The 19,253-nt window shown below is 47.1% G+C and overlaps 1 protein-coding gene and 1 pseudogene across 3 annotated transcripts in view; both read right to left on the bottom strand.

Annotated features, from left to right (window-relative positions):
- The window catches only part of LOC148342209 (uncharacterized), a 71,832-nt gene extending 57,247 nt beyond the window's left edge, over nt 1–14,585 (bottom strand). Inside the window, exons 1-2 of one of the 3 annotated variants that reach the window (XR_015842003.1) lie at nt 14,367–14,495; nt 8,821–8,872 (exon numbers count right to left, since the gene is read on the bottom strand). Coding sequence is in view for 1 of the 3 variants with exons in the window: in XM_088287812.1 (XP_088143938.1) it covers nt 14,367–14,490 (124 nt within the window). In the remaining 2 variants the exon portion in view is untranslated. Of the gene's footprint in view, nt 1–8,820; nt 8,873–12,823; nt 13,267–14,366 lie in introns of those variants that run through there. The other 2 variants (XR_015842004.1, XM_088287812.1) reach the window with 2 other exon arrangements.
- On the bottom strand, nt 7,127–13,050 carry LOC148342210 (uncharacterized; annotated as a pseudogene).
- Nucleotides 14,586–19,253: the final 4,668 nt, after the last annotated feature.

Below are 19,253 nucleotides of genomic sequence, written 5' to 3'. Positions count from 1 at the left end.
TCTGTCGTCCACCTTTGTTACATTTGATACACATCAGTTAATAAATCAGCTGCCGAACTATTTAATCACACTTTATACTTAGCAAACTTCTCATCAATTGCTAGACATCTCCTGTTCTAAAGATTTTCTTTGAACATGATCATAAAATGTTTCAATTAAAACCTATCCCCAAAACCGAATCCTTTTGTGTCATGGTCCGTTTTGTCCTGTCATGTTTTTGTTTTGTGTTTGCCCAGCTGGAGTGGGGGCGTTTCCTTCCAGCGCTTGTTCCTGTTCATGTCGTCATGGCTGGAGAGACGCGGCCAAAAGACGCGCCGTATCAAAGGGCGCAGTCCCAGGTGAGGGTGCTATTTCTGTATTTGATACATAGATAGAACGCACCGTATCATTGGGCGCAAACAGAACCAAGCAACCGAGCAGTCGCGCTAGCTGCTCAGTCGCGCTCACGTGTTTTTAAAATGGCAGCGGGAGTTCTGTGGTATTTTATTTTAGCTCTTAACAACATGCTGAAGTTGTCCTTATCCAAAAATGCACCAAGTCCATTTCTTCTCTATCCAAGATAAACAGAGGGACAGTTCTCCACTAAACACGAGAGTCATTATCAGTCTGCCTCGCCGTCTCGCTGCGGCGCAGCCCCTCAGATGGGATGCCGACACAATGCCGGCGTGAGCAAATCACTAATCAACAAACGATGTGCGGTCACGGAGTTACATTAAAACTAAAACTATCACCCCAAATCAACTGAATAGCATAATAGTGTAGGCCCAGCAAAATTACACCTCCCAGATTACCATACACTAGCTTAGTTAACATGCATGCACACTAAAACAGAAGATAGCACGGCTAGCGTGGCTAGCTGTTTTTAAAAAGGCAACAGGAGCAAAACTGAGTTTGGTTGTATTTTATTTAACAATTTACTCACATTAATATTGATCAGTCATCCACAAATCCTTCAAAATCAGATTCTTCCGTATCAGATACAAACAGTTGGGCAAGTTCTCCCACAAACACGCCAGGTTCCCTCTCGTCATTGTCCAATTCTGTGTCACTGCTGAGCGGCTCCTCGGATGTAATGCCGGCTTTCGCGAAAGCTCTTACAATAGAGCTAGCAGACATGTTCGTCCAAGCACCTACAATGCACTCGCAAATTGTGGCATAACTTGCTCTTCGCTGTCTCCCAGTCTTTGTGAAGCTGTGTTCGCCCTCCGCCATCCATCGCTCCCACGCAGCACGCAACTTCACTTTGAACGCCCTGTTTATACTAATGTCGAGTGGTTGGAGTTCCTTTGTCAAGCCTCCCGGAATGATGGCAAGCTCTGAGTTCATATGCGTGACTTGGTTTTTCACAGCGGCTGTCAGATGGGTACGCATGGAGTCAGACCAACAGCGACGGTGACGCGTGGAAAAAACCACCGGGTCTCTTTACGTACACCTCACTCAGCCACTCTCTCATTTTGTCCTCGTCCATCCAGCCCTTTTGATTGGCCTTGATGATAACGCCGGCAGGAAACTTCTCTTTAGGCAGCGTCTTCCGCTTAAAAATCACCATAGGTGGCAATTTTTGTCCGTTAGCATGGCAAGCTAGCACAACAGTAAAAGCCGACTTCTCGTGCCCCGTTGTGCGGATTGCTACCGTGCTGAGCCCCTTCTTCTCCACAGTGCGGCTCGCCGGGATGTCGAAAGTCAGCGGCACCTCGTCCATATTGGTGATGTGACTGGGCTGGATACGTTTGTCGGCAATCTTTTTGCTGCAGTAAGAGCGGAAGTCGACCATCTTCTCCTTGTAATCCTCTGGGAGTTGCTGTGCGACGGTCGTCTTTGCCCGGATGGATAGATGGCGCCGTTTCATAAAACGAAAATACCAAGACGCCCCTCCTTGGAAATGTTCGATGTTCAATTCGCCAGCAAGCGTTACTGCTCTCTGTCGAATGGTGATGGTAGATACACTTCTCCCAGCTGTTCTGTGAGCAGCAATCCATTGCTCGAGCTGGTCTTCCAACACGGGCCATCTTGCCTTGCTTCCACGAAAACTCAGTGTAGTTTTCTTGACTTGGCGGAGTCTGTCTTCCTGCTTCCTCCACTTGCGAACCATGGATTCGTTGATTTTTAATTCCCTCGCAGCTGCTCGATTCCCATGAACATTTGCGTAGCTGATAGCTTGCAGCTTGAACTGTGCTTCGTAAGAGTGTCTCTTCATTGATGCCATTTTTGCTGATTAATTGCCTGAGCAACGTGTTGCACCTGGTATACATAGAGGCATTGGGGCTGCTTTGCACTGGGGGCGTGTCTTTGCATTGTCATTCACGCCCATCTCCCCTCTCATATCCGCATGTTGTCGTTCACGCCCATCGTTCCCCTCTCACGCCCCCTGCTGTCGTTAGCCACGCCCGCCTTCTCTCTCTATATAAGCGGTGTGCAGGCAGTAAATGTTCGCAGTCAGCCCAGCAGTGCACTTGTTGCACTTGGTCCACATAATGGGCGCTCCACCTCAAAAGGCGCCCTGGCTTTCTTGGACGAGTTTCAGGACTTTAAAGTGCGCCTGATGACTGCGAAAATAAGGTAATCCAATGTATAAAAAATATAATATAGCATTAAAAAAAATATTTGGTATATTTGACAAAATGATACGTTTTTTCCGAAGTGAGATCCTGCTTAGCAACAAACCCCAAACGCTTGATAGAGCTCAATCTAGAAAGTGGTTTTAGCAAGTCAGAAATTTATTCAGAAAGTGAAATATTAAATGTATGTGAGGGCATATTTGAAGAGTTTGAGTTATGTTCAATGAACCATACATATACGAGCCAGCCAAACACAGCGAGAAAACCAGCACTGATTCCAGTCGCCATCAAGTTGCCAACTCCTGACATTCCAAAACCTTTGAGAGAAACTGAGACTATTTGCGTTTCTCTTTCTGGTTCTTTTTATAGTTCAACTTCTAGTTCTGTTTTTCACCTTTTCACACAGCGTAATGAAGGCCAGTTGATCAAGTGGAACAAGTGATTTTATTGATGATTGTGGAAGGCACCGATTTCATAAGCACCGTTTCTTCTCACACCTTTTCCATTAAGTACGATTAAAAAGAAAACTGAAAAGCATAATGTTAACAAATGTTGTTCCAGGCGAAGGCAATTAATTTCATTTACATGTTTGATGTAAACACACAAAAAACTCATCATCACTCAGACACAATGGTTCTTCTGACACTGATCACATTGGCTTAATGTCAATAAAAAAGCTTTGCAAAATTCAATATAACATATTTGATTCAAAATCACATTTACATCTTACCACAAAGAGTCAGTTCCTTCAGTTTTTTGTTGTCTTTTTTTAAGCTTCAAGGATCGCTGCAATTCTCACCAGCACAATTGTGACTCTCAGCACCATTTTTAGAAAATAATTTTTTAGCACAAACCCTGCAACTGAATGGCTTGTCTCCAGTGTGTGTTCTTGTGTGGCTCGTTAAATACGACTTACGATAGAAACTCTTTCCACAAACTGAGCAGGAAAAGGGTTTTTCGCCACTATGGGTTCTTGCGTGTTCTGTTAAATGTGCCTTTTGAGAGAAGCATTTTCCACAAACTGAGCAAGAAAAAGGTTTTTCTCCACTGTGCGTTCTTGTGTGGATTGTTATCTCAAACTTTCGAGAGAAGCTTTTCCACAAACTGAGCAAGAAAAAGGTTTTTCTCCAGTGTGCGTTCTTGTGTGCCTTACTAGAGACTTTTGAGTGAAGCATTTACCGCAAATTGAGCAGGAAAGAGGTTTTTCTCCACTGCGTGTTCTTGTGTGGATTGTTACATCAAACTTTCGAGAGAAGCTTTTGCCACAAACTGAGCATGAAAAGGGTTTTTCTCCACTGTGTGTTCTTGTGTGCCTTACTAAATGAGACTTTTGAGTGAAGCATTTACCGCAAACTGAGCATGAAAAAGTTTTTTCTCCACTGTGTGTTCTTGTGTGCCGTTTTAAAGACAACTTTGAAGTTGATGATTTCCCACACTGAGAACATACCCAATTGTCAGTGTGACATGCCCTTTCACCTTTGCCATGCCCATCATCATCATTAGTATCATCATCATCGTCAAGAGCATCTGATAATGTGTCCTCACTATGTGCTTGTGATGGCCCCCAGTGGTCTTCATCACCTTCTGTTGTCACGTGATGACTTGAGCTGCTGCTTGTCGGCTCCGCCCCTCTGTTGTCCTCACTCTCATCCTTGTTTTCATCTTCAGTCTTTATAGGGACAACGTTCACTGGTGACTTGTTGATCTCCTCCTCCTCCTCCTCCTCCTTTTTGATGTGAGTCAAGTCTGGCTCCTCTTTCAGGGAACGGAGATTGTATTCACTGACGTCTGCAGGACACAAAAAGACAAATTTGGTTTGGTCAAGTCAAAGCTCAGGCGGCAACTTTGTCTTATATTGTTTCTACCGGACTACCTTGACTTGTGCCTGCCGCATACGGAGCAATGCGTGCGACCCCGATTTGGACCGGACCATGGGCACATTTCACAAAATTACGTCAGACGCAGTAAACCTCCCTTTCCTAGCAGCACAACAGTGATAAAAGAAGCATTTAAAAAGGAAGCACGCTGCGGCTAATGCCCGATTTCATTCCTGACATGGTCACAGACGTTTCCGGAAGCGAGCTGAAGTTAGCACACACAGGCTATTGTGTGCGTCTGATGGAACACCTGTTGTGGGACCCTAACATATTGATGGGGGCCATCGCAACATGTCATTAATAGAATAGAAATCCTTTTCGAGAAATATGTTTACAAGTATTTCTTTTTGCATTTCGAGATAGTTTCATCGTGGGTACTTTTTGCTTCCATTATAATCTGGATACTGTGGTAAATTTCCGCTGTTGATGTGCGGGTCTGGCTCAGCTCCCCTCCGGACAGGTCGCCAGGCAAGGTTGGCTTGGTGATGGAAAAAACTTCTGACACACACCGGTGGTTGGAAGAAGATTTTATTGATCTCAGCTGATGTCAGAAGTTCCCAAAAGAAAAAAGGTGTCCCCTTCTCGCGCCTTCCCTTCTTATAGGGAAGGCAAACAAAGGACATGAATATCTAATTTTCCCTTATTGCATATGCATTTTATCCAGCTGTCTCTTAGCTGACTCCTCAAACTGCCCCCATGGCTGCGGGGCACAGACTCCGCGAAGGTGCGACTTCCCGGCGCCAGACCCCTCTTTTGTAAACCCCCTCCTGGGACGCAGATAACCCCTGTTCTGCTTCCTGACCCCCGTAAATAAAGTTAAAGTCTCGTGCCTCTCAGGGCGGCAATCTACGTGTCAAAGGGGGAGTCAGGAAGCCCTGAGGGAGTTCAAAGCAACAGTTGTCATGGCCATAAAATAAGTTGTCTATGTCAGACCTTGTGAAAATACACTACAATACCAAAAAGAATTAAAGGGGCCCTGGCATCATAGTCACTATTTATTGCATGATTTACGTTTGTTTTGTTTTTTTTTCCCCAAAATGACTTTTAGCCTGCTAGTACGTTCCAACATTCCCCTTTTTACTAAAATTTCTCTTTCTAAATACAATTTAAAACAAAATTACGTTTGAAGAGACAAAATCCCTACACATAAGCATTAAGCAACAACACTTTCACTCTGACTTTCATGTTGACATATTTGAATTATGACTGTATACAGTGAACCCCCGGTTATCGCGGTTAATGGGGACCGAGACCACCCGCGAAAACTGAAAATCCGCGAAGTAGTGTCGCACCTTCAAAAAAAAAAAAAACACTGTATATAAATACTTCTATATCTATATATAAATATATATATATATATATATAAATATATATAGGTGCGAAGTAGCAGCACACCTTCCAAAATGCTTAAAAAAAAAAAAAAATATATATATATATATATATATATATACACACACTGGGAGCGAGAGAGAGAGAGTGAAATTCATGTTATAACAAAAAAATTATTATTAAAACTTATTATTTTTTTTATTCCCGGGCCATTATTTTTGTATTTATTCAATTACTTCTTTTTGTATTTATTTAATTACTTTGACTTTTACCTGGTGGTACGCCGTCCGGTGTGCCCTGTGAATGTTATGATCCTCCAGCAGAACTGGAGGATTGAACAGGACTCTCCAAACGCAGACATGGGAAAAAAGGTGGTGATACAAAGGTTATTTATTATAATCACTATATAGTCAGTGTAATCAGCGCGTTTTGCAGCAGCTGACGAGACGATCGCTGGAGGAACGCCCACACAGCTGAAAAAACAAAAACACGCGGCATGACAGGCACAGATCATGACAGTGAAATGATAGGTGGCATTCTTCATTTATTTATTTATTCATTTATTCATTCATAACTGACAGCCTCGCGCTCCGCCGGTGCCCGGGCGGAAGGTGCTCCTCTTCGGCTTACTGTGACGCGAGCATGCCCTCCTCCTCGGGAGCTTCCATTCGGTTAAACTTAGGGCCCGCTTGGCACCGCCCGTGCCCGGGGAAGGTGCTCATCTACGGCTTAACTGCCACGCACGCCGGCCGGAGCTCTGATACGGTCCGAACCGCGCGAAACGTCGCCATCAATTGTGTCCGGGGGAACCTGCTCTCCTTCGTCTACTCTCTTCTTCGTCCACTCTCCTCTTCGGCGCACGCCGGCCGTCTAACCGCTTCAGCGCCCCCTTGTGCCGCTCGGCGAAACTACAATGCCCCCGATTATTTTTTAGACCCGCGAAGCACTGAACCCGCGAAAGGTGAACCGCGAAGTAGCGGGGTTTCACTGTATTTGACAAAATGATAGTTTTTTTCCGAAGTGAGATTCCGCTTAGCAACAAACCCCAAACACTTGATAGAGCTCAACCTAGAAAGAGGTTTTAGCCAGTCAGAAATTTATTCAGAAAGTGAAATATTAAATGTATGGGAGGGCATATTTGAAGAGTTTGAGTTTTGTTCAATGGACCATACATATACGAGCCAGCCAAACACAGCGAGAAAACCAGCGCTGACTCCAGTCGCCATCAAGTTGCCAACTCCTGACATCCTAAAACCTTTGAGAGAAACTGAGCCGATTTGCGTTTGTCTTTCTGGTTCTTTTTATAGTTCAACTTCTAGTTCAGTTTTTCACCTTTTCACAGCGTAATGAAAGCCAGTTGAGCAAGTGGAACAAGTGATTTTATTGATGATTGTGGAAGGTAACGATTTCATAAGCAGAGTTTCTTCTCACACCTTTTCCATTAAGTACGATGAAAAAGACAACTAAAAAGCATAATGTTAAAAAATGTTATTCCAGGCAAAGGCAATTTATTTTATTGACATGTTTGATGTAAACACCAAAACAAATCATCATCACTCAGACACATTGCTTCTTCTGGCACAGATCACATTGGCTTTATGTCAATAAAAAAGCTTTGCAAAATTCAATAGATCATATTTTATTCAAAATCAAAATTTACATCTTACCACAAAGAGTCAGTTCCTTCAGTTTTTTGTTTTCTTTTTTTTAAGCTTCAAGGATCGCTGCTTTTCTCGCCAGCACAATTGTGACTCTCAGCACCGATTTTAGAAAAGAATTTTTTAGCACAAACGCTGCAACTGAATGGCTTGTCTCCAGTGTGTGTTCTTGTGTGGCTCGTTAAAAGCGACTTACGATAGAAACTCTTTCCACAAACTGAGCAGGAAAAGGGTTTTTCTGCACTGTGTGTTCTTGTATGATTTGTTAAAGTTGATTTTTGAGTGAAACCTTTCCTACAAACTGAGCAGGAAAATGGTTTTTCTCCACTGTGCTTTCTTGTGTGGCTTGTTAAATGTGTCTTTCAAGAGAAGCTTTTTCCACAAACTGAGCATGAAAAAGGGTTTTCACCACTGTGTGTTCTTGAGTGGCTTGTTAAATGAGACCTTCGAGAGAAACTCTTGCCACAAACTGAGCAGGAAAAAGGTTTTTCTCCACTGTGTGTTCCTGAGTGGCTTGTTAAATGAGACCTTCGAGAGAAACCCTTGCCACAAACTGAGCAGGAAAAAGGTTTTTCTCCACTGTGTGTTCCTGAGTGGCTTGTTAAATGAGACCTTCGAGAGAAACCCTTGCCACAAAATGAGCAGGAAAAAGGTTTTTCTCCCGTGTGTTTTCTTGTGTGTTCTGTTAAACTTGCCTTTTGAGAGAAGCATTTTCCACAAACTGAGCATGAAAAGGGGTTTTCACCACTGTGTGTTCTTGAGTGAATTATTAAATGAGACCTTCGAGAGAAACTCTTGCCACAAACTGGGCAGGAAAAAGGTTTTTCTCCACTGTGTGTTGTTGCGTGGCTTGTTAAATGTGTCTTTTGAGAGAAGCTTTTTCCACAAACTGAGCATGAAAAAGGTTTTTCTCCAGTGTGTAATCGTGTATGTGTTTTTAAATTTTGCTTAAAAGAAAAGCTTTTGCCACAAACTGAGCAAGAAAAAGGTTTTTCTCCACTGTGTGTTCTTGCGTGGCTTGTTAAATGTGTCTTTTGAGAGAAGCTTTTTCCACAAACTGAGCATGAAAAAGGTTTTTCACCACTGTGTGTTTTTCTGTGCCCTTTTAAAGACAACTTTGAAGATAATGAGTCAGTGTGACATGCCCTTTCACCTTTAGTTTGCTCATTATCATCATCATCATCGTCATGAGCGTCTGATAATGTGTCCTCATTTTGTGCTTGTGATGGCCCCCGGTGGTCTTCATCACCTTCTGTTGTCACGTGATGACTTGAGCTGCTGCTTGGAGGCTCCGCCCCTCTCTTGTCCTCACTCTCATCCTTGTTTTCATCTTCAGTCTTTATAGGGACAACGTTTAGTGGTGACTTGTTGATCTCCTCCTCCTCCTCCTTTTTGATGTGAGTCCAGTCTCGCTCCTCTTTCACAGAACGGAGATCGTTTTCACTAACCTCTGTCGGACACAAAAAGTTATTTGGTTTGGTCAAGTCAAAGCTCATGCGGCGACTTTGTCTTATATTGTTTCTACCGTGCTACCTTGACTTGTGCCTGCCGCACACGGAGCAATGCGTGCGACCCCAACTTGGACCGGACCATGAGGGCATTTCACAAAATTACGTCCTACGATGTAAACCTCCCTTTTGATGCCCGATTTCATTCCTGACATGGTCACAGACGTTTCTAGGAGCGAGCTGAAGTTAGCACACACAGGCTATCGTGTGCGTCTGATGGAACACCTGTTGTGGGACCCTAACATCAGGGATCGCGGTTAATTTGGCCACGGCAAGGTAAAATTATGGGCAACTTGCCCGACCGGGCAAGCATTTTTTAAAGCAGCCAAATATCTTTAATTCCGACGAAAACTGTGACGTGATCTGTTTGTGTGCACTGTATGGTGATGGTTTAACCCAGACACCCCCTTATGTTATGGTTTGGTCCATTGGCCTTATCGGGGGCAATGGGCGGGCGCTACGGGGATCAGTTAGTTCAGTGAATGTCGAGTTGAAGTGGACGTCAATAAATCCCGCAGTATTGGAACTCTCTGTAGTTGCATCCTCATTTGAAGTTTGAAAAACACAACAAAAACCTACGATATTTTGTCCGAAAATTGACAGCCGGAAGTTTTCTTACCTTCTGCGCATGTTTACAAGTGGCGACGAGTTCGTTCAAATCCGAACATTTCGGATTCCTCTGACATGATTAAAATAGCTCGAATATTTTTAAGTAGACAATTCAGTTGCGAGTAAGGAAGGGAGTAATATTTGATTATTGGCTGTTAATTCATTAGCTCCATGATGTGACCTGACATGTGTTCTGTTTATGCTATGAAACTTATGGAGGCAGCGCCACAGGCACTGGTCTTAAAGGAATACACAAATTTCCCACACTCATAATTTACTCATGTGATTCCTCAATTAATAGGCTCTCCTGGATTTAAAATTGATAATCTGGATTGCTGTAATATCATTTACCCAATTTAACATGCAGATTTGTTAATTATTAAAACTACAATTAACATTTTCATTAACTGCACAGGATGATACATGCTGTTGTGAGCAGGGTTTCATGGTTGATGATGAAAACAAGATTAATTTATGTTTATCAGATTATATGTTTATTTACATTTGTGGCGCACATTTTACAACCATAAACATTTTATTCTTAGAGAAAAAAAATTGTCACTTGCCCAAGTCGGGCAAGTAATTTGGCCACTCGGGCAAGGCAAATTTTAGTGGCACTTGCCCTATGGGCAAGCAGTTTTTAAAGTTAACCGCGAACCCTGGTTACGTGACCTTGTTGACCAGCCGGTGCGGACAACAAGCCTGCTGTGGCACTGCGTCACCAGAACATGGCCAAGGAGCAGCGGAAACGGAAAGAGCAGACGCAATGGGAGCTGCATGCGTCGGCGGCTGCATTAGCTGCTTCCCCCCGCTTTTATTTAATTTTTTTTCCCATATTCTTTTTTCCTTTCCGGGTGAATTAGCACTCTTGTCCCTCTGAACCCGCAGGTGTAACAATTCTTTTTCTCCATCCAATACAATATTTTCTTTCATCGATGCAAAAACGGGGGTTCTACTCATTCTGATTAGCAGTTTCTCATTGACGGATTGTTTCGCTTGATGTCAGTAACTGGGAGGCGCACGCCCTCAAAGACGGCCACCCGGCACAGCTGAGTGGTGGTGACACTATTGGACGGGTCACTGGCGGAAGCTTCAATCCATTCGCGTCTCGCCCCGTCTCCCATAAGAGCTCACAAACTTAATATTTTACATATATTTTACAAATGCCAATTGGTTTTGTCTTCTGTTTATTATTCATATTCAATCCCCATGAACACGTCAACTATAATTTAGCTATTCTTTTTTAACTAACTAATACAGTGATTCTCAAATAGTGGGGTGCGCCCCCCTAGGGAGGCGCGGTGCGATGCTGAGGGGGGCGCGTGGGACCCTGGGGAACCAGCTTTTTTGCATGGTTTTGGGACCAAAAAAGGCGATCTCAGACAACGCGAGTTTGAGCTTGTCAAAGCTGTTTGTGCCCCGAGTTCACGCAGTACTGATTAACAAAAAAAAAGCGTCACCCCGTCGCTCGTTGACCCGGAAGTGATATCTTTCGCCCCTCCTTAAATGCCCCGCGCCAAGCTATCTTGCGCAGCAGCAGAGCGAGCAAGGAGGCGCTAAGCGCGCTAATCGCTAAAATGAATTGCTTCGATGGACGCTCAACTTTGAAAAGAAGTCTGACTCAAACCGCGTTCGGGCGGAGAGCCAGCAGCTATGAACAGAAATGTTGGATTGCAACCATTACGTATCCAAAAAAATAAGACGATGGCTACGTGAGCACTTTAGCAGACGCTCTCAGGCTGGAACACAGAAATGGCTGACGTCATCACAACGAAGCGGTTCGACGTCAAACAGATTGTGAACATAAAAAAAATGTATAGTCAACAAATTGCTTTATGTTATTTATATAGAATTTTTGTTTCAAATCCCCCTGGCTCTTTTTGTCTTTTCTATATTAGGTACGTATTAATAACTGTTTGGGATATTTTATTGACAATCTAACATTAATATACAAAGAACATGTACATGAGTACGAAATGTAAAAAAACTGTAGTGGGGGGGCGCGAATTTATTTTCTTCTTGGTAGGGGGGGCGTGACAGGAAATAATCGAGAACCACTGAACTAATATAACCCCGTTTTCCTCAACCAATGAGTCAGTATAATTTGAAGTGGATTATGCGCAGACTAAAAATTTCCAATTTAATTTATATCAATTTACTGTATATCAAAAGTCCCCTCATAACATGATAATTCATGACATTCCTGTCATTTCCATCTGAAAATGTCGTTCCATTAATTGAATTACTGTAGTACATCCGTCGCCAAACTGAAGTATGTTTTTTTTTTTGTTTTACATGACCTTTAACCTTGCATGTTCTGTTTCAACAAAATTGTATCTTTTATCAGTTTCCCTGTTTCATGAGTTGCTGCCGGGGGCAAAAAGGAGGAGTTCAGAGAGGAATTTCACCCTCAGGGGCAATCCCAAACTTTTGTTTCCGGGACATTGAAACACTCTGGGCTGGTTTATTGTTCTTCTTATTGCAATTTTACTGCGTTCAGTCTTCCTCGAGACTGAATATGTTCTAGTGTTTGCCAAATAGTTAATCCTAGTTTCTCACTTTAGCTTTTCACAGTCAAGATATGAACTTTTTCAACTGCACAATCACTTCATTGAGGTCTAATTATCAATTGTTTACCATAGTCAGACTTTTGCCGTCAAAGAGACCTGTTCCTTAACCATATGTTAACGTTTTCATCACTCAGGGCATTTCCGTGTTGACAAATCACATTCCACGGAACATGCATTCATCCTTTTATTCTCTATTTATATGACCGCTTCTTGCAATGAAGATTAATTTCACCCCAATGATTATGTAGCCAATTATCTTTCTCATTCTAATTTTGCTTTAGTTATTATCCAAATTTTTGAACATTTTTTATGCTGCATCTTTCAATGCACACTAGGACGCACACGCGTTAGTTGAACTGATAAAACGGAATATTAATGCAATAACATTTGGGTTTTAGAAGGGGCAATTCGGCACTGGTTTATAACTATCACCCCTTATCTCCTGCGTGGGGAATGCCTGACTTCCTGGTCCCACAGTAGATGGAGGTGAGACCACAACGCTCTGCTTGCATTCTTCCTGCTGGGCCCAATCTTCAACTTTCACCTCTGCATGATCATTGTTGACATGTCCTATTAACACCTAAAAATCCTCACATGCAAAAAACAATTACGAGAACAAAATACTGCACCTATCTCCCCCCTTTGACACATGCCCCACATGTGTCAACATAAATAACAATAAAAAAAAATGAAGCAGCAACCCCCCTTATTAGGCCGAACTTCCACGTACTTTCATCTCATCTCTTCACAAACCCCTGCGTACATCCTGTGCCAATACGGGGCGGACCGCAGCCAGGTTTTTGATTTTGCGTGGCCTTGACCAGACCGTCTCTGTGTGCCCTGCGATTGGCTGGCAACCAGTTCAGGGTGTCCCCCCGCCTACTGCCAAAGACCGTTGGAATAGCCTCCAGGATGCCTGCGACCCTCGTGAGGAGAGGCATATCAAATGGTCATCCAACAGCTTCCGACACGTCACAGCCTCAGCAACCCTCCCATCCAGTCTGCCTGTTGTACTTCTGAAGGAAATCGAGGAGTGCTTTCTTCATTTGCAACTGGCAAATCTGGCCAGTTTACAACACTTAACTGGCTGAAGTTCTTCATTCCAAGTGTGTCCACACACTCAATTCGGTCCAGGTGTCGCAATAATGATATTAAGCCTACATGCAAAAAAAGTCAAAAAGCCACAAAGTAACCGACTGAGGATCAAACAATAAACAAAATTACACATAGAAATAGAATTCCAATTATAAAACAACTGACACAATTTACTGAGGACAGCATAAATATTACATAAGGACTGCACTATTACAGTATGTAAAGTTCTATGATACAGTAGTATTATTTATTTATTTTATTTTTTTATAGTATTAGCACTTAAATAAATATGTAAATGTGTGTTTGTGACTGTTTGCATATGCATTAATTTGATTACTGCATTTATCAAAGCAGGTGCTTAGAGGGGGGGGGTACTTATTGTGGCAGGGGCTGCCAGAATCAGTCCCCCCTGGTAACTATCCTACTGCCTAAGTGGTCAGTGAATGCACCTCGAGTCCGACGCAGAACGCGAGTGACTTTATTTATTTTTTTATTCTTTTGCTACTCTTGATGCAGCTATCGGTGGTTATAAAAAAAATAAACAAATCAGTCAATTGGAATACAATTACGTGTTCTCTAACAGGATACCACCTATCTGTATGTTGCCACTTAATTTGATCTCGCTGGAAAAACGATATAGCCCACTTCACTAATCCTCTCCCCTTTCCATCGTGTTTTGATCACTGAAATTCCCTTATGGTAGCTTCATTGATTGCAAAATTTCTTTGGTCTAACTAATGCAAATGCAGGGAATTTCCCCCCGATTTCGGAGGAGTCAAACGCTTACTTTACGTGTTAAATTGTAGCGAATGGTGTGCTGAAACCCACACCGACGAAGACTACCACTTTTATGGAAACCCTGGTTTAAATTACAGCAAATCAAACACACAAAATCATACATTCTTCGTGCCTTTCAATGAAAACAAACGTAGGAACATCGCGCCGCCTTCAGTCAATGCGTGCGCGCTCCCGCGACAGGGGATACAGATTTTGGCAGGGGTAAGTACTTTGGCACGACACCTGCAAGTAAAAGGCAATAATTAAAAATAAAACGGCAATAACCTCGAACGCATTTCCCCAAACAACTTAATGTTGTGATGCATATTTCTAATGATAGAAAGTCGTTCTTTACAAAGCAAATGCGAGTAAGACGTGTACAAACCTGCTTCGTGTAGCACAACACGAGGCTGCTTCCAACCTTCGCCCAGCAGTTGAAGATGTTGCTCGTTCTCTTCTTTTATTCCACAAAGTTCCTCTTTGTACTTGGGTGTCGTTCTTGCACACATTTTCAAACGTCAATCTCAACAAATCCGCACTTGACCTCTGCTTGGCGATAACTCGTGAGCTTCTCTTTGTTCGACGAGACGAATGAAAGATGGCGTCGTTTTTTTCCTTCGAGAAAATGGCAGTCTGTTCGTCACGAAAGCGGAAGAACAGGACACACCCCGCTGTGATATGATTGGCTGCTGGCTTTGTGGAGCACTGTCACCAACTCACCGACAGATGTCGCCATTTGCGATGCAAATCATTGTTATCTTCTTCTAAACATAGAGAAAAACCTAAGATGCACATGAACAAACATTTTAGTTCCCAAATATGAACTTGAGAGATGTATTGAATTTTACTTTTGTTGCTGGTTTTGTTTTCACATCTGACACCATGTTGTTGGTTGGATAGTATTCCAAATGTATTTCCCTATTATTAACAGTTGACATGATAAAGTGATACTTTATGTCAACATATTTGCCTTTTTACAGGGTTTTTCACCAGGTTGTGATGTGATTGCGAATTTTAAATTAAAATATGTCACTCTTTTATTACTTAACTGTTATTGTGTTCGAAAATGATTTCGGTATTTATTTAAAGTACTGTAATATTTCATTATTCGTTTCAGTATTTATTAAACTGCAATAATTCACTCTAAATTTCAAGATTCATTGATCTTGTCAGGGTTCGCCTTACGGCGAGGAGGAGGTGGACCCAAAAGGCGAGGAGGCAGAGAGGTGAGTAGCGTGAAGGGAATTTATTGAAGGGATCGAACATGGACAAACAACAGGGCAGGATACAAAACAACCAGGGCAAAGTGAACACGACTAACTGGGACAAGGATAAAGGGCATGAACGAGAGCGGGGCGTGAGCGAGAGCGGAACGAGAATCGGAACAGGAACGAGAATCAGAGCAGGAACGAGAACATGAACGTGCACAAAACGTGGTCGTGGCAGTACGTAAATTGCGGTAATGACCCGACACAGAGTGGTGGGTCTGGGATGCTTAAATAGTCCGAGTAATTAGGGGAGCAGATGGGAATCAGGTGCGTGATGAGGGTAACGGGGAACAGGTGCGTGGCTGGTGAGGACGAGTGCTGAGGGGAGGCGCTATCACAGCTGACCAAAACAATAACAGAAAACACATGGCGGGAAGGAGGGGACGAAAACAATAACAAAACCGCATGCACATGAAAACAATAACAAAGCCCCTCTCATGCCCGACGCGGATCATGACAGTACCCCCCCCTCAAGGGACGGATTCCAGACGTCCCACAAAAAAAGAACAAAAAGAAAAACCATGTCCAAAAACGAGGGTGGGCGGAAGGGGTCGGGCGGTGGGTCAACGACCCGTGATCGAAGCCGGTCTGGCGGATGTCCGGGAGGCCAGACCAGCGAGTCCTTTCGTGGCCATTCAGGCGGCCGTCCGGGTGGCCGAACCCGCAAGTCCAGTCGTGGCCATTCGGGCGGGCGTCCGGGAGGCCAAACCAGGGAGTCCGACTGTGGCCATTCAGGCGGGCGTCCGGGAGGGCCAGATCGCCACATCGAGTGCGCCGCCGAGGCTGAGACGAGAAGTGGCGGCGGGTCGCGGGGCGCAGCCGAGACAGGAACTTGGAGCGGCGGCGGGTCGCGGGGCGCAGCCGAGACAGGAACTTGGAGCGGCGACGAGTCGTCGAGCGTTGCTGACACAGGAACGTGGAGCGGCGGCTGGTCGACGAGCGTCGCCGAGACAGGAACGCGGAGCGGCGGCTGGTCGTCGAGCGTCGCCGAGACAGGAACGCGGAGCGGCGGCTGGTCGTCGAGCGTCGCCGAGACAGGAACGTGGAGCGGCGGCTGGTCGTCGAGCCCCGCCGAGACAGGAACGTGGAGCGGCGGCTGGTCGTCGAGCCCCGCCGAGACAGGAACGCGGAGCGGCGGCTGGTCGTCGAGCCCCGCCGAGACAGGAACGCGGAGCGGCGGCTGGTCGTCGAGCCCCGCCGAGACAGGAACGCGGAGCGGCGGCTGGTCGTCGAGCGTCGCCGAGACAGGAACGTGGAGCGGCGGCTGGTTGTCGAGCCCCGCCGAGACAGGAACGTGGATCGGCGGCAGGTCGTCGAGCGTCGCCGAGACAGGAACGTGGAGCGGCGGCTGGTCGTCGAGCGTCGCCGAGACCGGAACGTGGAGCGGCGGCTGGTCGTCGAACCCCGCCGAGTCAGGAACGTGGGGCGGCGGCTGGTCGTCGAGCCCTGCCGAGACAAGAACCAGGAGCGACCGGGGGTCGTCGAGCGCCGCCGGGACCAAGGCGAGCAGTGGCGACGGGTCGTCGGATGCTGCCGAGGCCAGAGCGGGGCGCGATGGTGGGTCGTCGTGCGTCGCCGAGGCTGAGGCGTGACGCGGCGGCGGACCGTCGTCCATCGCGGGCACCGGAACCGGGAGCGGCGGCGGGTCGTCGAACCCTGCCGAGACAGGAACCAGGAGCGACCGTGGGTCGTCGAGTGCTGCCGGGACCAAGGCGAGCAGTGGCGACGGGTCGTCGGATGCTGCCGAGGCCAGAGCGGGGCGCGATGGTGGGTCGTCGTGCGTCGCCGAGGCTGAGGCGTGACGCGGCGGCGGACCGTCGTCCATCGCGGGCACCGGAACCGGGAGCGGCGGCACTTCGTCAGGCGCCGCTGAGGCAGATACGGCAGGCGGCTGCTCGTCGTCCACCACGGATGCAGGGACCGGGGGTGACGGCTGCGGGCCGTGTTCGGCCGAAACGTGAGCTTGGGGCGGAGGCAAGGCGTGCCCCACCGGAACATGAACTTGGGACGGACGCACGACGTGCTCCGCCTGAACGTGAGCTTGGAACGGGCGCACAGCGTGCTCCGCCTGAACGTGAGCTTGGAACGGGCGCACAGCGTGCTCCGCCTGAACGTGAACTTGGGTCGGAAGCAGGATGTGCTCCGCCTGAACGTGAACTTGGGTCGGGAGCAGGATGTGCTCCGCCTGAACGTGAACTTGGGTCGGAAGCAGGGTGTGCTCCCCTTGAACGAGAACTTGGGACGGACGCAGGACGTGCTCCGCCTGAACGTGAACTTGGAACGGACGCACAGCGTGCTCCGTCTGAACGAGAACTTGGGACGGACGCAGGGCGTGCTCCGCCTGAACGTGAACTTGGGACGGACGCAGGGCGTGCTCCGCCTGAACGTGAACTTGGAACGGACGCACAGCGTGCTCCGCTGGATCGGGAACTTGGGGCGCGGGCGCGGCGCCGGAAAGGGGCTCAGCCGCTGGCGGGGAACCGGAACGGGGCTTGCCCGCGGGCGAGGAACCGGAACGGAGCTCAGCGGCCAGCGAGGAGCCGGGACGGGGCTCAGCAGCTGGCGGAAAGCCGGAACGGGGCTCAGCAGCTGGCGGGGAGCCGGGACGGGGCTCGACAGCTGGCGGGGAGCCGGGTACTGAAGGCTGCAGCGGACGAGGAGCCGGTCCTGGAGGCTGCACCGGACGGGGGGCCGGCACTGGAGGCTGCATAGGTTGCTGCAGCTGGCATGAAGGCGGCTTGGGTTGCTGCGACAGACGTGGGGGCGACATGGTCTGTGCAGCTGACGTGGAGGCGACTGCGGACCGAGCGCAGCATTCGGGCCGGGCGCAGCCGAGACGGGGGACCTGATCCCCGTCAGCCTTCTTCATGTCGACCAGCTGGGCTTGAAGTAAGGAGACCTGCTTCTCCGCGTTCCTCTTGCCCTCTTCTGCCTCAGCCAGCACCTTCCGCAGAGCGTTCTGCTCATCCTCCTGCTGCCGCAAGCGAGTGAAGAGGCTCAGCTTTTGGCGAGTCTCCTCTTGGAGCAACTCCTGGGCATCCTGCAGCTGCGACTCCACTGAAGACAGGTCTTGGCTGAGTTTGATGTTTCTGCCCTCGGCTTCAGTCAGCAGACTGTTGGTATTGTCCAGCTCCGACTGCATCTTGGCCAACTTGTCAGCCATCTCCCGCCTCTGCTGTTCGCTCTCTCCAAATTTAACCTGTAGCTCTTGCTGTGCTGCAGTTGAGTCTAAAACGTCCTCCAACTCAGTCTTGAGAGCTTCCAGCTCCTCTCCAAGGTCTCTGCGCCCCTCATCTGCCTTGTTGCGAGCCTGTCTCTCCGCTTCCAGATCCTCCTGCAGCTCCGAGATCTGAGCTTCCAGTTCCCGGGTCCTCTTCTGGACGAGGTTCTCCTCCTCCCTCCTTGCCAGTACAGTCAGCAGCTCCTCCTCTTTCTGGGCCATGCGAGCTTCCAGTTTAGCCAGGTGGGCCTGAAGTTCAGAAATCTGGTCACTGATTGAGTCCGGGTTGCGCTGGGCGTCTGGAAGACGGTAGAAATACTCGAGATCGTCCTCGTGATCCGAGTCGATGATCAGATGGGGTGGAATGACGGGTAAACCGTCGATGACGTAACCTGGAGACGAGGGGAGTGTAGCAGACGTGGCGCTGAGGTGATCGGCAGGTTGAGGGAGGTTGTCCGTGCGGTGGTGTCCATGACGCCGCCGCGAGCCCCTCGCTGGGTCCTTCTTTCTCGGTCGGGTCATTCTGTCAGGGTTCGCCTTACGGCGAGGAGGAGGTGGACCCAAAAGGCGAGGAGGCAGAGAGGTGAGTAGCGTGAAGGGAATTTATTGAAGGGATCGAACATGGACAAACAACAGGGCAGGATACAAAACAACCAGGGCAAAGTGAACACGACTAACTGGGACAAGGATAAAGGGCATGAACGAGAGCGGGGCGTGAGCGAGAGCGGAACGAGAATCGGAACAGGAACGAGAATCAGAGCAGGAACGAGAACATGAACGTGCA

Source organism: Idiotropiscis lumnitzeri, chromosome 2 (assembly GCF_059441095.1).
Source record: "Idiotropiscis lumnitzeri isolate Australia: NSW breed Sydney's pygmy pipehorse chromosome 2, RoL_Ilum_1.0, whole genome shotgun sequence".
Classification (NCBI taxonomy): Eukaryota; Metazoa; Chordata; class Actinopteri; order Syngnathiformes; family Syngnathidae; genus Idiotropiscis; species Idiotropiscis lumnitzeri.
The sequence above is the reverse complement of the archived record's forward strand: the minus strand, read 5'-3'. Positions and strand labels throughout refer to the sequence as shown.